This window comes from Heptranchias perlo, chromosome 2 (assembly GCF_035084215.1).
Source record: "Heptranchias perlo isolate sHepPer1 chromosome 2, sHepPer1.hap1, whole genome shotgun sequence".
Lineage (NCBI taxonomy): Eukaryota > Metazoa > Chordata > Chondrichthyes > Hexanchiformes > Hexanchidae > Heptranchias > Heptranchias perlo.
The window spans coordinates 79,909,670-79,921,959 of NC_090326.1; the positions used below are offsets into that span (position 1 = coordinate 79,909,670).

The 12,290-nt window shown below is 41.7% G+C and overlaps 1 protein-coding gene across 1 annotated transcript in view; it reads right to left on the reverse strand.

Moving 5' to 3' along the window:
• LOC137332178 (dynein axonemal heavy chain 11-like) overlaps positions 1-12,290 on the reverse strand; it is a 380,453-nt gene that overhangs the window by 92,721 nt on the left and 275,442 nt on the right. Inside the window, exons 61-62 of the mRNA XM_067995882.1 lie at positions 10,238-10,339; positions 6,257-6,391 (exon numbers count right to left, since the gene is read on the reverse strand). Of these exons, the coding sequence (XP_067851983.1) occupies positions 6,257-6,391; positions 10,238-10,339 (237 nt within the window). The remainder of the gene's footprint in view (positions 1-6,256; positions 6,392-10,237; positions 10,340-12,290) is intronic.

The following is a 12,290-nucleotide window of genomic DNA, read 5'->3' on the forward strand; positions in this document are numbered from 1 at the left end:
TTCTTCGACAGCACCTCCCAAACCTGCGATCTCTACCACCTAGAAGGACAAGAGCAGCAGGCACATGGGAACAACACCACCTGCACGTTCCCCTCCAAGTCACACACCATCCCGACTTCGAAATATATCGCCGTTCCTTCATCGTCGCTGGGTCAAAATCCTGGAAATCCCTTCCTAATAGCATTGTGGGAGAACCGTCACCACACGGACTGCAGCGGTTCAAGAAGGCGGCTCACCACCACCTTCTCAAGGGCAATTAGGGATGGGCAATAAATGCCGTCCTCACCAGCGACGCCCACATTCCATGAACGAATAAAAAAAATAAAGCCACACACTCATTGCAATAGGAAAAACATTGGAATTACTTCAGGGAGGTTGCACCTAGTTAAGCCTTGATGATAAATGACCCCCTTGCACATAACGAGTCAAAAGTTAAAATATATATATAAGAGCAGACCAATTGCATCCTGGAAACCAAAGACTATTACTAGCTCCCTGACGCACCTTATGTTTTGTCATAAACTATATATTCAGATTTCTGGGGAATAAAATGTTACTGAGTTTGACATCATGCAAAGATGAAAACCAACAAGTAATGCATTAATTGTCCATTAAGGCTACTTCAATGTAATACGTAGACTAAGTTCTCAACTTTACATATATGAAAATAATCCCTAATATTTTATTGATATTTAGCTTGTTGTGAAATACTGTGTCGTAGCTTTCCATCAATAATTCTGGACATACACTCAGAAAGATGGAAAGTAACCTTGGCAATATTTTAAAAGTCTAAATATAGGAACAGAGTGTGCAGATATAATTTTTAATTGTCTTGGAATATACAAATTAAATCAGTTCTTTATGTAGTTCCACAGCAAAAACTTTTTCTGGCATCTTTTTCTTTATTTTTACGGGTACAATTGCCTGTCTCAATAAATCATTGAATGAGCAATCCTGCTAAGGAGATATTTATTTGTAAGACACATTTTGCTTAATCCATCCTCTTTTCATCTCTGGTTGGTGGGCAATAACTGACAAAGTATACAAGTTGATCTTGCAAATGGCATTGAAAGTTGAGTGAAAATATTCACTGTTCATCAATTTGGACTCTAGTTAGTGTTGTAATAATTTTAACATACCATCTTTACATAATTTATCATTGATGACATTTTCGCAACAAGGGTTTAGGAGCTATTTCATGTACTGCAATAAATTTTCAGACAGTTAAAAATCACTATAATTTCATCCTAATGTGTTATAGATTGCACATAATGTCATTTAGTCTAAGGTGACCCTTTCTAATTTTCAGCAGCTGTTCGGCCTGGGAGTAAGTTAATGATTAAATATATACTGGGGTCCTTCCATGTGATTTATTATCCAAATGCTTGTCTATGATATATAGACAAAATCATCTGTCTTGGAATCACTGAAAGGTTTTAAATGTACTATGTCTCTCAAACTAGCTCCATAACTAATGTTCTGAGTCATTAGTAGTCTTCCATTCTAATCTAAACAAATTAGAAACATTATTAAATTTACCAGTGGTCAAATTGTATTATTCAATATATATCTGTAAATAATGTATGCTGAACGGAATCTGACTGTACCTCCATCAAACTTACTGCAAAATCATTCCTCTTATAATTGCTATTACTGACAAAGAATAAACTCGATTGGATACCCGTACTCAATTTAGGATTTTTGTCACCAAGCCTGATTGGCACATATGTAATGCCTGGCATGCACAGATTAGTTCTGACTTGGTTGTAATCCACTAATGTAAAGGGGGCAGAGGCTGTGAAATTAATTTGAAGCTTATCATCAAACAGAATGCAAATATTGCTTGGGGCACAAACAAACACTATTAGCCTCACATGAATAACAACAGCTTAAAGGGTTGCTTTGGTGTCCACTTGCACACAAAAACAAGCAGTAAATAAGTATAATAATGTTTTGTTTATTCTAATAAATGAACTAAATCAAAATGTATTAATTTCAGTTCATAGCTTGCAACATCTGATGCTGTGAACAAACAACATCGTGCATTTATATAGCGCCTTGAACATAGTAAAATGTTCCATGGTGCTTCACAAAACAAAAAATTAACCAAGCCAAAGGAGGCGGCATTTTCTTTTATTTGTTCATGGGATGTGGGCGTCGCTGGCGAGGCCGGCATTTATTGCCCATCCCTAATTGCCCTTGAGAAGGTGGTGGTGAGCCGCCTTCTTGAACCGCTGTCGTCCATGTGGTGAAGGTTCTCCCACAGTGCTGTTAGGAAGGGAGTTCCAGGATTTTGACCCAGCGACGAAGGAACGGCGATATATTTCCAAGTCGGGATGGTGTGTGACTTGGAGGGGAACGTGCAGGTGGTGTTGTTCCCATGTGCCTGCTGCTCTTGTCCTTCTAGGTGGTAGAGGTCGTGGGTTTGGGAGGTGCTGTCGAAGAAGCCTTGGCGAGTTGCTGCAGTGCATCCTGTGGATGGTACACACTGTAGCCACTGTGCGCCGGTGGTGAAGGGAGTGAATGTTTAGGGTGGTGGATGGGGTGCCAATCAAGCGGGCTGCTTTAACCTGGATGGTGTCGAGCTTCTTGAGTGTTGTTGGAGCTGAACTCATCCAAGCAAGTGGAGGGTATTCCATCACACTCCTGACTTGTGCCTTGTAGATGGTGGAAAGGCTTTGGGGAGTCAGGAGGTGAGTCACTCGCCGCAGAATACCCAGCCTCTGACCTGCTCTCGTAGCCACAATATTTATATGGCTGGTCCAGTTAAGTTTCTGGTCAATGGTGACCCCCAGGATGTTGATGGTGGGGGATTCGGCGATGGTAATGCCGTTGAATGTCAAGGGGAGGTGGTTAGACTCTCTCTTGTTGGAGGTGGTCATTGCCTGGCACTTATCTGGCGCGAATGTTACTTGCCACTATGTTGTCCAGGTCTTGCTGCATGCGGGCTCGGACTGCTTCATTATTTGAGGGGTTGCGAATGGAACTGGACACTGTGCAATCATCAGCGAACATCCCCATTTCTGACCTTATGATGGAGGGAAGGTCATTGATGAAGCAGCTGAAGATGGTTGGGCCTAGGACACTGCCCTGAGGACTGGTGACCAAAAGCTTGGTCAAAGATATATTTTTTATGGAGCGTCTTAAGGAGGAGAGAGAGGTGAAGAGGCAGAGAGGTTTAGGGAGGGAATTCCAGAGCTTAGCACCTAGGCAGCTGAAGGTACGGCCGCCGATGGTGGGGCAAAGGAAGTTGGGGACGCACAAGAGGCCAGAGCTGGAGGAACGCAGAGTTCTTGGAGAGTTGTAGGGCTGGAGGATGTTACAGAGCTAGGGAGGGGCGAAGCCATGGAGGGATTTGAACACAAGGATAAGAATTTTTAATTCTAGGTGTTAGTGGACTGGGAGCCAATGTTGGCGAGCAAAGGGGTGATGGGTGAACAGGACTTGATGCGAGTTAGGATACGGGTTTTGGATGAGCTCTAGTTTATGGAGGGTGGAAGATGTGAGGCTGGCCAGGAGAGCATAGAAATAGTCGAGTCAGGAGGCAACAAAAGCATAGATGAGGGCTTCAGCAGCAGTTGGGCTGAGGCAGTGATGGAGACGGTCTACTTGGATTTTATCAAGGCTTTTGACAAGGCCGCATGGCAGACTGCTCAAAAAAGTACAAGCCCATGGGATCCAAAGGAGAGTGGCAAGTTGGATCCAAAATTGGCTCAGTGGCAGGAAGCAAAGGGTAATCGTCGACGGGTGTTTTTGTGACTGGAACATTGTTTCCAATGGGTTCCGCAGGGCTCAGTACTAGATCCCTTGCTTTTTGTGATATATTTTAATGATTTGGACTCAAATGTAGGGGGCATGATTAAAAAGTTTGCAGATGATACAAAAATTGGCCGTGTGGTTGATAGTGAGGAGGAAAGCTGTAGATTGCAGGAAGATATCAATGGACTGGTCAGGTGGGCAGAAAAGTGGCAAATGGAATTCAATCCGGAGAAGTGTGAGGTATTGCATTTGGGGAGGGAAAACAAGGCAAGGGAGTACACAATAAATGGGAGGATACTGAGAGGTGTACAGGAAGTGAGGGACCTTGGAGTGCATGTCCACAGATCCCTGAAGGTAGCAGGACAGGCAGATAAGGTGGTTAAGAAGGCATATGGAATATTTTCCTTTATTAGCCAAGGCATAGAATATAAGAGCAGGGAGGTTATGCTGGAACAGTATAAAACACTAGTTAGGCCACAGCTTGAGTACTGTGTACAGTTCTGGTCACCACATTACAGGAAGGATGTAATTGCACTAGAGAGGGTACAGAGGGGATTTACGAAGATTCTCCAGTCCTGGCAACAATGAGGAAAGATTGGATCGGCTGGGGTTGTTCCCTTTGGAACAGAGAAGGCTGAGGGGTGATTTAATTCAGGGGTACAAAATTATGAGGGGCCTAGATAGAGTGGATAGATAGGACCTATTTCCCTTAGCAGAGAGGTCAATAACCAGGGAGCACAGATTTAAAGTGATTGGTAGAAGGATTAGAGGGGAGATGAGGAAACATTTTTTCACCCAGAGGGTGGTGAGGGTCTGGAACTCACTGCCTGCAAGGGTGGTAGAGGCAGAAACCCTCAACTCATTTGAAAAGTACCTGGATGTGCACCTGAAGTGCCATAACCTACCTAGTGCTGGAAAGTGGGATTAGGCAGGGTGGCCCATTTTCGGCCGGCACAGACATGATGGGCCAAATGGCCTCCTTCTGTGCCATAAATTTTCTATGATTTCTACATAATGGAGATGGAAGTAGGAGGAGTTAGTGATGGAGAAGATATAGGTTCAGAAGCTCAGCTTAGGGTCAAATAGGACACCGAGGTTGCGAACGGTCTGGTTCAGACTGAGATGGTGGCCAGGGAGGGGAGTGGAATCAGTGGCTGTGGAACGGAGTTTGTGGTGGACGTATGATCAGAACTTTGAAATGACTTAAATTACTTTTTTTTGAGATCATGAAGCATTGACAAAATTGCAGATAAATTGTTCAATATAGTGAAGTATTCAAATACCAAAGGTAACATTAAAAATGAGCAAGTTAGAAGTAAGCAGGTAAGTCACACAAAGAGTAATAGATTTGTAGAATAAGTTATCAGAGCAAGGTACAGTAGCCTAACGATTATGGTATCAAACTAGCAACTCAGAGGTTGTTAGTTTAAGTTTCACCACAGCAAGCTGTGAAAATGAATTAAATAAATCTAGTAATTTATGAGCTGGCACCAGGGAAATAACCATGAAAGCAACTGGATTGTTGTAAAAACCCAACTGGTTCACTAATTCTTCAGGGAAGGCAATCAGCCACCCATACCTGGTCCTACACTATAGTTAAAATCAGCCGGGAGATATACCCGACATCCCACACCGATCCCACCATCTCCAATTTTATCCTGCTCTTCTGAGCAGGCAGCAATGTCAGCTATCTGAAGCTGGGGGGGGGCCTTCTTTAAATATTGGGGTCCCATGACTTCATTAAGCCCCAACTGCAATTTTATCTGTGGCCTGAGCAGGGCAGCCATTGTGGATTTCCCACCAGGTGAAGATAATGGGAAGAGGATTTAGGACTAGAAGAGGTGCAAGCATATAAGCTTTTTTACTTTCCTCTAGGGCCTGGAAGAGCCGGAGTGCTCCTCTGGGCCTCACAGGAAAGTTTAGACCTCCCCTGCCCTGGGCTCGCCCCTTCTCTCCTGCGAGACCATCTCGAAACTTCCTTCCCCTGAGCTTCCCTGTGGTGCTGGCCGGTGGCCTCCTCCCACACAAAACTCCACTCTCGCCCACCGGCCAGCTGCCGCTTCCCATCCATTTTGGGTGGGAAACTGGCCAAAGGCATGTAGATGAGGCCCAGGTGTTAAAATCACCTGGGTCTCTCACTGCCGAGGTCAGGGGGGGCTTGGTGCTCGCCTCGCCTGATTCCTGCTTCCGGTTAAAATTGGGGCTTGTGTGATTGACTCTTAATACCCTCAGGACAACTAGAAATGGACAATAAATACTGCATTGCCAGTATTGTGCACATCCCAAGAACAACCAAATAAAGAAAGCCACTGAAGTAAATAATATAAATAGGATAAAGAGACAATTGGATCTGTTTCTGAAGAAAGAAGGGATTGAGGGATGTGGTGAGTAGGTAAGGTTGATTGACAAATAAGGGACAGGTTTGTTTGGATTAAATGACCTTTTTCTGATTATAAAAATTATGTTCCTATTCTTATGTTCTAAAATAATGCCTTACCTCAAGCCCCTTGACAAGACGGTTTGCTAGTTCAATTGTCCTGTTGGTCCGATTTACTTCACCTTGACATCGTACCTTCTCCGCTGTGGCTCTTTCAAAACCAGCAGTGAGTCTGCATAAGTTAGCATCTAGATCCTATACACAGACAAAGGAAAATAAAGTGCTTACTTACAGAAAATATTTAATTTGCTGTTGAAGCAGTAACTGAAAGATTGTGTTCATGTCTATTTAGAGATTATACAATTTAGACCTCTTTTTTATTTAAAAAAAAATATTTTATGATTAAGGAGAGGGAGGACCTAAACAGGAGTAAATAATAAACATTAAAGAAATAAGAAGTGAGAAAAAAAATCATACCCTCCTTCTGATGTGACACATTTTGATCGAGTGCTGTTAAATCATGTGCCCTGATCTCATGAATTACAGTAATTTCATTTAATTTCAAATACAAGAACCAAAATAAATAGAGATTAAAACCTAAAACAGTTGCTATTTTATCTCACATAAAACAGTAGTCATCCTAATTGTATGACGCTTCATTAGACAATTACATTTTCTCTAAATTTACAGAGAGGGAGAAAATCGTGACATAAGAACATAAGAAATAGGGGCAGGATTAGGCCATATGGCCCCTCGAGCCTGCTCCGCCGTTCAGTAAGATCATGGCTGATCTTCGACCTCAACTCCACTTACCCGCCTGATCCCCATATCCCTTGATTCCCCTTAAGTCCAAAAATCTATCTATCTCAGCCTTGGATATATTCAATGACTCAACATCCACCACCCTCTGGGATAGAGAATTCCAAAGATTCACAACTCTCTGCATGAAGAAATTCCTCCTCATCTCAGTCTTGAATGGCCGACTCCGTATCCTGTGATTATGTCCCCTGTTCTAGACTCTCTAGCCAGAGGAAATAATCTCTCAGCATCTACCCTGTCAAGCCCCCTCATAATCTTATATGTTTCAATGAGATCACCTCTCATTCTTCGAAACGCCATAGAGTATAGACCCATTCTACTCAACCTCTCTTCATAGGACAACCCTCTCATCCAGGAATTAATCTAGTGAACCTTCATTGCACCGCCTCTAAGGCAAGTATATCCTTCCTTAGATAAGGAGACCAAAACTGGACGCAGTACTCCAGGTAAGGTCTCACCAATGCCCTGTACAACTGTAGTAAGACTCCCTTACTCTTGTACTCCAACCCCCTTGCAATAAAGGCCAACATGCCATTTGCCTTCCTAATTGCTTGTTGTACCTGCATACTAACTTTTTGTATTTCTTGTATGAGGACACCCAAGTCTCTCTGAACACCAACATTTAATAATTTCTCACCATTTAAAAAATATTCTGTTTTTCTATTCTTCCTACCAAAGTGAATAACCTCACATTTCCCCACATTATACCCCATGAGACTATTCTTCACTTTAAGAGACTGAGGATAGCTGGCAAGTGTTCTGTGGTTACAATCAGTGACCTTGTTACATAATGCAAGTAACAAGGCTGCAATTGTATTATATAATTCAAGTTACCATAGTCTACTATAATCATTATACTACAAAACTGCTGAGAAATAAAATTTTTACAGCGATTGAGATTTTTTAGAATCAATTTTTGTAAAACTTTGTGGCACATGTCCTGTTCTTATGATGAGTTACTAATATGAGAGATCATCTCTTCAGGATTGTGAATTCTTTAATCCTTGTCTAAGGATCTATCTGGAAAATATACAAAACTTATCAGGGAGCAGCAATCAGGACTCTTCTTAGCCGGGAGATACCGGGAAAAGGTAGCAAAACCAGAGACCATATACATGGGCAGGAGCGGCTCTTTGAGTTAGAGACAAATTTGACAGTGATCAGGCAGGAGGCTTATATTAGTGCAGCAAAGGAGCAGTGTGGTCTGTGTTTCACAAAGGTTGGGAGCAGGCAAAAGGATAACTGATGCAGGCCAGAAGGCAAAAGCAAATAGAACATTTGGAAAGAAAGTCAACCTACAGAAAGAGCAGAGAGCGACTTAAGTAAATTGAGGAAAGATAAACTTTACATTCAAATACACTGAAATCATATAGATTTTTAAAAAGATGGATTTTTGTCTGCAATGAATTTTTAACTTGTATTTTGTATTAATAGAAACAGCATGTAAAGAGTTAATATTGGGTCACATGGAGTAGTTCTCAAAGAAAAACCATCAGCTCAGAGACTAAATAAGTTGGGTGCAGCTGGCTTAACAAGGTGTGTGTTGCTAAGGAAAGCACAATGGGATGCCTAAGGTGTTAGTTGTCCAAATGGCTGGAATCGTCATATTCAACCACAAACTTTTTTGCCAAAAGATTGTCTATACATTCAATATTGATAACAGATATGCAGCCTTCTATGGATTTAATGTAATTATGAGAGATGCAATCGTCTGTTGACATTTGTTTCTGTCTAACTTCAAAGGGGTTAGCATTGTATTTCTGTGGGAGGTCTATTTTACCAGCAAGAGCCAGTTTCAGCTTTCCAGGACAGCTAAAGAACTTGTGCCTGTGCTATGGCCTGCAAGCGCGCTGAGGGAGAGGACGGGGGGTGTAAAATTTAAATGGCTGTTTTGCTTTCACTAAGGTTTAGTCAAAGCAGGAATTTTATAAAAATTGAAACCTTTTTAATCTGTTTTTTTTCCCCCTTCAGCTGACACTGCTGGACATCCTAAGTTGTTGTAAGTTGCCACAGCAATCTGACCGCCCCATCTGAAGTTGGTGCCCTGATGGTGCCGACTCTCAATATGTAAAAGACCTGACCTCAGGAAATGGGCTTGGGTCAGAGGTATTTGCAAGTAGTGGGTGTTGATCTTGGCCCACAGAAGATCCATTGCCATTGCAGTAAAAAGGAAAATCAACCCCAAAATGTAAAAGTCAAAATTACTTTCTGTTAATCAGACTCAAGTTACATAAACTGGAAAACATCTATGACTCAGCAGTACCTGACCTAATTTAGTCACCAAGGCTTTAATGGTAGAACTGAAAAGCTGTGATTATCTGTAGAGATTACACACTGTGAAGATGTATCATAATTATACCTATATATTCATTCCTTAGTTAATCAACAGACACGCTCACTGTTTCATCGGTATTACTAACTGTAGACTCAGGATCACTGTCCCTCAATATTACCCTGAACACACACACAATTTTCTCTTGCCAACATCTGTTCATACTTAAAAGTAATCAAAAGATTGTCTGCAGTAACATTTCCAGACAACACTTTACCTCTCTAGTGATCCAACTCAAGTTTTACACCAACATTCAAAATCATCTCCTATTCATATTATCTGATAAGATGCAGATATATTTTCCAGTCACACGCATGCCTTCCTGGAGTACTTTTTGAGAAACTGTGTGTGCGCAGGCCTTGATTTTTAATCCATTCAAAGCTATGGTCAGAAAATCTTAGGTCTGGAGGTAGTCTCTGTGGCAGTGGCAGGCAGGCCCCAAAGTTCCCTGATGGAGGAAGAAAATCACTTCATAGCGGTCTTCTCTTCCTCTATTTTGCCCTCCAGCACTTATCTGCTGAAGTTCTTGGTCTCAGCCGATGCCTTCAGTGAGAGATTTAATGTAGTCTTCGTGGCTTTTCTGCCCCTTTAATCTGGCTCCCACTTTTTCTGGTGCTGTCAAGGTAGCCCCGCCTAGATTTTGCTCCTAGCTCCTCCCATTCTTCCCTCGGTTCCCATTCTCTTTCCCAGTTCCTTCCCTCTCCACCTCTTCCCTTTCTCCTCTCTCTCAAGGGACAGGGAGGAATTTCATATAACTTTAACTTTTTGGAGATTTTACCTGTGGTTGGCTGCCTCCCTTATAAAATTGAATGGGTTAGAATCCTTAATAATGCAAACTGGATATGGTCTGTGGAGGGAATGGGCTTTTTTGACCAAATCTTGTTTTTTGTTTGTTCTACATTTACTTATATCCTTAAGGTGTGTTACTCTGAAGTGTCCTATGTACTTACTGAAAGTTTCTTTCTGATGGCTTCCAGCTTTTCAGTGGCTGTTGCCAACTCAGCATTTGCTTGGGTTAGAGCCTGGCGCTTTGGTTCCACATCGCAGTACACCTAGCAGTGATAATAAAATGCAATTAATAACTTAAAAAAAGTAATTTCAGAATATGGCGATTTTCGAATAGTTGCATTTATTGCCCATCCGTAATTGGCCTGAGAAGTGGTGGTGGGCTTTCTTGAACAATTGTTTTCACAACTGGGTGGTTTTCTCAGCCACTTCAGAGGTCATTAAAAGTCAAGCATGTAGTATGGGACTGGAGTCACAAGTAGGCCACACCAGGTAGAGTCGGGCAGGTTCTCTTCCCTGAAGGACATTAGTGAACTAGTTGGGTTTTTACAACAATCTGGCAGCTTTCATGGTCATATTCTGGTGCTAGCTTTCTTAAAAGAAAATACATCAGTAAAAAGAGAATGTTCTGAATGTCAGTAAGTGATCATGCATTTGGGTTGTGTTACAATGGTTTGATGTGTAAAGCTTTTGAAAGATATCAGTATACCAGTATGCTGAAGTATGGGTATGCATGCATTGCTATGAAAAAACTCTACGGTTGTTTGATGGCCTGTCATATGTAGCAGTACTTGTGGAACAGATTGACAGATGGCATGCAGTTTTGGGCGATCTTTCTGGTACTTGGTTGTATTGGGCAGTCTTACTTTGCCAGATTCCTTAAAGTATGACATGGTCTCTCACATCCATTCCTGGATCCTGCTAATACTATACATGGTGTTGAGCCAGGCTATCACCTCTTGCACTGCCATCTTGTGTAGAGGTTGTTCTAGAGTGCCAAACAGGGCATTTAAGTAGTCACATCCCTTTACATGTTCCCAGAAGCCCTTTAAGAACTGCTGCTCGCTGGACAATCTTGAAGCTTGTGCCAGTACGTGCAAGGAACAAATTCAAATAATTTAAATAAGATGACCTTGCAAAATCACGTGAGGTCAACTTGCCTGCCCAAGCGAACACACTGCGATCTGGTCTACGTTGGGACCAAAATATCTATCCTTTTACAGTTGACTCATCATACGGTCAAGCTACCTATCTTTAATATATCCTACTGTAAACCCCCATTGGTTTGAATACATTTACATAGGTGTACTAAAAGCAACTAGTTTTACATGGAAGGGGTAATTTTATGAGGTTGCACTCCTGGCAGGGAAACCCGGCATCAAGAGTGTATATTTGTAAAATTGCTCTTGTATTATGAGCTAATCTAATATAAGTACCTTAGGATAAATTATACGTGTTAGTAGTACTGGTGTGGAGTCCAGATCGAACAATTGGATGCAGTGTTCAGTGACCAAATTCACAGCCCTCTCAATTTTCCAATAGTTCATTTTAATGACCGGAAAATCAGGAGGGCCACAAATTAGGCATCCAGACTTCTGGGTCTCCTCTCCTGTGGAGTGAGGTTCTGCACCAGGAGCACTAATTTACAAAATTTACATCTTAATCTTTAAAATAAAGGAAAATCAAATAATTTGTTGTATCACATTACACAAACCATTACAATTCAGCCACACATTTTAAATGTATTAAATTTAGTGACTGAAATTTGAGTCACACTTGTAGGGAAATGGAAACATTTTCATAGGAACAGGAGTATACCATTCACCCCCTTGAGTCTGTTCTGCCATTCGATGATATCATAGCTGATCTGTACCTCAAACTCCATTTACCCATCTTTGATCCATATCTCTTCACACCTTTACCTAATAAAAATCTATCGATCTCAGTCTTGAAAATTTCAATTTACCCTTCATCCACAGCATTTTGCGGGAGAGATTTCCACATTTCTATTACCTATTATGTGGAAAAAGTGCTTCCTGATTTTAATCCTAAATGGCCTGGCTCTAATTTTAAGACTATACCCTCTTGTTCTGGATTCCCCCACCAGAGGAATTAGATTTGCTGTATCTACCCTTTTGAATCCCTTTATCATTTTAAAGCCCCCGATTAGATCACCCCTCTATCTTCCAAAACAAAGGATAACAATACAAGTTTATG